The sequence below is a fragment of the Corticium candelabrum genome, unplaced genomic scaffold (genome assembly GCF_963422355.1).
Source record: "Corticium candelabrum unplaced genomic scaffold, ooCorCand1.1 SCAFFOLD_116, whole genome shotgun sequence".
Taxonomy (NCBI): Eukaryota; Metazoa; Porifera; class Homoscleromorpha; order Homosclerophorida; family Plakinidae; genus Corticium; species Corticium candelabrum.
Window position 1 is genome coordinate 1 of NW_026912731.1, and position 5,000 is coordinate 5,000.

The window sequence follows — 5,000 nt, forward strand, 5'->3', positions numbered from 1 at the left end:
TGTAGCTGCGCACGTGCGGCCCACGAACCAATCAGCATCCAAGATGTCCGATCGTCATTCTTGCGGTTTCGTTAGCGCACCACTAGCGCACGAAATGCAACAAGACGAACTGTGCTGGAGTCCTAGGAATACTCGCAACAGCCACCGTTTCCTATCTGGTGATGTTTGTCAACTAAATTATTAGCAATTGCTACTCTACGTGTACCGCCCGCGTGCAGTGCACGTGTCGGTGACGTACAGTACACAGCAAACGTGATTAGTAAGTAAACACTGCTCAGTGATTAGATAATTTTGACTCCACGAGACGTAAGCTTGTACTTACGCTTGACACATTCGAGAACATGTAAAAGTAATCTTTAGCACCCTTTGAATCACGTGACCAACTCAAGTCTTGTTTCTCATGGCTTGATGAAACAAGACAGCAACACAATCATCTCATGATGTTACATGCAAATCCCAGGGATTGCCCAGGTTTTGGAGAGTTGTGGGGGCGTGGTCGTCTTTTTGCACTCTTAGAAAACATAGTAAATGAAGACTAAACTTTCTCAAAATCAACGAAATGAAATTTTTGCACGCCGTGTACTATATCCTATTTTCGTTTTGGTCAATAATCATCTAACAACCTAGAAAACAGCTGCTAGCCTCGGAGGCCCATGCGCCAATTTTGTTCTGCTTCTTCTTCTTCTTCTCCACAAAGCAGTGACACTTCCTAGAACAACCTCCTCCGCTATAGTTTGCCACCTGAAGGCAATATTTGCAAGACACGAAATACCAGAGTTGGTAATCTCTGATAATGGACCCCAATTCCCTCTCTTGCATTCAGAGCGTTTGCCATATCATACACGGATTCAGACATAACACATCAAGTCCTCTGTACCCCCAGGGCAATGGAGAGGCAGAGAGGGGAGTTGAAACAATAAAGAACCTAATTAATTAAGAAGTCAGCAGATCCATATCTAGCATTGCTAACATATCGTACCACACTTCTAGCCAGTGAATTTTGTGACGTGTTGCTAGTTTATTGCTTACAACAGTAGCAGCTGTAACACAACTGAACAAGATTACGCGCTAACAACTGTGTCCGGCTTACAAACTGGTAGAACACAACTACTAGTATGACGTCACTCTGGTGATGTCAAGCTATCTCGTTACATTCTCCCTTTTTTCAAAAAAACTTAACAAAGAAAAAATTAACACTACGTCATGTCATAGTCATTCATCCATGCTGGCTTGTGTATCGTTCTTCCTCGTCTTGTCTCTGTGGTTTTGTGTTGTGGTGTTGAGTTGGGTCTCCTCCTCTGTTGATCCTGTTCCCGTTTCTGCACTGGTGTTTCCATTACTTGGGGTTGACTCTCTGGTGTGTCTGTGGGTTGGGATGTGTTAGCTGGTGTTTCCATTGCTGATGGTGGATCATCATCATCGTCAGTGTGGTTCTCAGGTCTTGGTATGGTCAATTGTTCTCCTGTGAGTCTGAGCTGTCTTCTATTTCTCCTGTATTTTCGTCCTCCCGACTCTACTAGATATGACCTTGGTCCTATTGACTTCAGACACTTGGCTAGCGACCACTCTATTTCACCTGGCCGTTTCATTTGGACTGTGTTTCCTGGCTCAATAGATGATAATTGTTTTGCCTCTGATGGAAGAACTTTGCCTGAGACTCTTTGCTTTTGTGCAGATTTCCTTTGACTTCTCCAGGTGGTACTGTTTCTGGTATCAACAATTTCTTTGACATTGACAGTTGGGTTTTAGTTCGGCGGCCAAATAGTCTTTGTGCTGGTGATGAGTGTATCTTTTCGGTTGGGGTGTTCCGAAAGTCTAGAAGGGCTAGATAAATGTCCGATTTAGCCCTTATCGCCTTCTTCATTAGTGCTTTGCATAACTTCACACTGTTCTCCACCTTTCCGTTTGATTGTGGGTAGTGGGATGATGACGTTGTATGCTTAAATTGCGATTCGTGCACGAATCTGGCAAACTCCTTGCTAGTGAATTGAGGACCATTGTCACTTCTGAGTTCATCTGGTATTCCATGACGTGCAAAATACCCTTTTAGCTTGTGGATCACGGTTGTACTACAGGTGTCTTGGAGCTTGTCTACTTCAAAAAAGTTGGAATAGTAATCCACAGCTATGACATAGTGTGTACCCTGGAGCTCAAAGAGATCAACTCCTACTTGAGACCATGGTCGATCAGGGATCTTTTGTGGCAATAGGGGTTCCTGTTGTTGCTTCGGTTGGAAAGAATTGCATATGTCACATGTTGACACAAAGTCTCTTACTGCAGTATTCATGTTTGGCCAGTATAGCGCTTTTCTGGCCAACCTCAAGCATCCTTCAACTCCCAAATGAGAACAATGGATCCTCTTGATCATTTGGTTTCTCAATGTCCTTGGGATGATGATGCAATCTCCTTGTACACTATACCATTCTGCACGGACAGTTCAAATCTACAGTTAAAATATGGATGGGCGGGTGTTGGAGCAATATGCTTTGGTTGCAGGGAATCCTGTTGATATCAACTGCATTACACACTGGAGCTCCTCATCCTTGCTAGTGGCTTCTCTGATCTCATCTAGCTGTGTTTCTTCCTCGGGCCATCCTTCTGACATGCAGATCTCCTCCAATTGTAGACAAAATTCACTCTGTTGGTTTGGTTCTTGCAAGAAGGCTCTGGAAAGTGTGTCAGCAATATAGAGTTCAGTGCCTTTCTTGTATGTTATCTGCAGGTCGTATCTTTGGAGGCGAAGTAACATTCGTTGTAGACGTGTAGGTGTAGTAACTCTACTCAAGTGTTATTAGACAACCGCCAACTCAGAGCTAAACCGCGCACGCGCAACCGGACCCACGTCCTCGCATGTCAACCTACTACACCCCTTCCCCCTAAAGTCTTTTACCCCTACTTGTATGATAGTGCTAGTTTACAAGTCTAGTCTGTCCGGCGCCTTCCTTGCTCGAGCAGATCTTCTGACCCCGGTTGATGCCGGCTCCATGTTGCTGGTTGCTTCATGGCCAACCGTTTCCCCCTGACCACCGTGGTCACCGTTTGTTTCCGAGATGCTCCCTCCTGGTTCACTTGTTACCTCGATTGAAGGCAGTTCTTCCGTCATGTTAGACTCCGGTGGTGATGCAGTGGGGTCTGTATGTGTGCCGTTGGGTAGTGGGTCATCTTCCAGTTGACGCGACCGAATGTGATCTTGGTGTCTTCGTAACATTCTACCATCAGGCAACATGACTCGGAATGATAGTGGACCCGTTCTTTCTTTCACTGTTGCCATAACCCATGGCGTGCCCTGTCCAAAATTTTTCACGTACACCAACTGTCCAACCTCAAACGTTCGGTCTCGACTGCGCTTATCATGGTCGTTTCTTTGTTGCTCCTGCTTCTTGTACGTATAGGCCGCCAAGTCGGGACGTAGTAGATCCAATCTACTCCGCGGCATCCGCCCTAGCAGTAAGAGAGCCGGTGGTTCACCAGTGGTAGCGTGTGGTGTGATTCGGTACCGCAGCAGGAATCTGTCAATTTTACTCTCCAATGATCCATACTCCGAATTCATTCTCTTCATAGCCCCTTTGAAGGTTGCTACTGCTCGTTCTGCCAACCCGTTAGACGATGGGTGATATGGCGCAGAATAGATGTGCTTAATGCCATTTCCTTCCATAAATTGCCGAAATTCAGCACTGGTAAAGGCAGCCCCATTATCAGATACTACTATCTCTGGAATGCCATGTGTTGCAAATAACCGCTGCAGCTTCTTGATCGTTACGCGCGCCGTCGTAGATGTCATAGTGTCCACCTCCAGCCACTTGGAATAGGCGTCAACTACGATAAGGAACGACTGGCCAAGAAACGGCCCAGCAAAATCAATGTGTAAGCGAGACCATGCTCTGTCTGCTTGTGCCCACGGATGCAGAGGTGCCAACGCCGGCAATTTGCGATGTACCTGACAAGTGTGGCATCCTTTCACTACTCTCTCCAGCTCCTTGTCTATGCCCGGCCACCATACGAAACTTCGAGCAAGCCCCTTCATCCTTGTTTCTCCTGGGTGTGATACATGAAGCTCTTCTAACACTGATGATCGTGTTTGAGGTGGTACTACCACGCGTCCTCCCCAAAACACACAGCCACCTGAAACGCTTAGCTCGTAGCGTCGGTTAAAGTACGGCCGGATATCAGCTCGTTCCACAACACTTGGCCATCCAGTCAGCGTATACTGACGCACTTGGGATAACACTGGGTCTCTCTCCGTCCCCCGTCGTATCTGGACTGCGGTGATTGGTTTGGTTGACGATGAACTCAGTGTCTGCAATGCCAGCACAGCCTCCACAGGCTCTTCCTCTTCGTCGGGCACCCCACTGCTTGGCAGTCGGCTTAACCCATCTGCATTGCTATTTAACGATCCGGGTCGATACGTCATTGTATACTGATAACTGGACAGCATCAGTGACCAACGTTGCACTCGTCCGGAGCACATTGCTGGTACGCCTCTGTTCTCCCCCAATAAGGTGAGCAGTGGTTTATGGTCGGTAAAAATGGTAAACTGGTGTCCAAACACGTACTGTCGAAACCGTTTAACCCCAAACACCACTGACAATGCTTCCCTGTCGATCTGTGCATATCCTTGTTCCGCCTTGGTCAAAGAACGGGACGCGTAGGCAATCGGTCTTTCCCCACCATCCGGGTACTGATGTGACAACACGGCTCCTATCCCTACCGGTGAAGCATCACAGGCAAGCGACAAAGGTATCCTCGGATCGTAATGAACTAGTAGCTTATCTGACTGTAATGCTGCCTTTGAACATCTGAATGCCGTCTTTTCTTCTTCACCCCATCTCCAGTTCATTCCTTGACGAAGGAGCTTGTACAAGGGCGCCAAGGTCTTTGCTAGGCCTGGTAGGAATCGGCCGTAGTAGTTAATTAGCCCTAAATAGGCTCGTAGTTGGCCCACGTCGGTGGGTTCTGGCGCTGCTCGAACAGCCTGGACTTTCTCATCCGTTGGGTGAATT

General features: G+C 47.2%; 2 protein-coding genes across 2 annotated transcripts; both read right to left on the reverse strand.

The window, feature by feature from the left end:
- Window positions 1–998: 998 nt before the first annotated feature.
- Window positions 999–2,368, reverse strand: LOC134198020 (uncharacterized protein K02A2.6-like). Its single transcript, XM_062667361.1, has one exon. The coding sequence runs from the start codon at window positions 2,366–2,368 to the stop codon at window positions 1,586–1,588; it is 783 nt and encodes a 260-aa protein (XP_062523345.1). The 3' UTR covers window positions 999–1,585.
- On the reverse strand, window positions 999–4,961 carry LOC134198019 (uncharacterized protein K02A2.6-like). Its single transcript, XM_062667360.1, has one exon. It carries the CDS (start codon window positions 4,835–4,837, stop codon window positions 2,915–2,917), a length of 1,923 nt encoding a protein of 640 aa, XP_062523344.1. The 5' UTR covers window positions 4,838–4,961; the 3' UTR covers window positions 999–2,914.
- Between the last annotated feature and the right edge of the window lie 39 nt (window positions 4,962–5,000).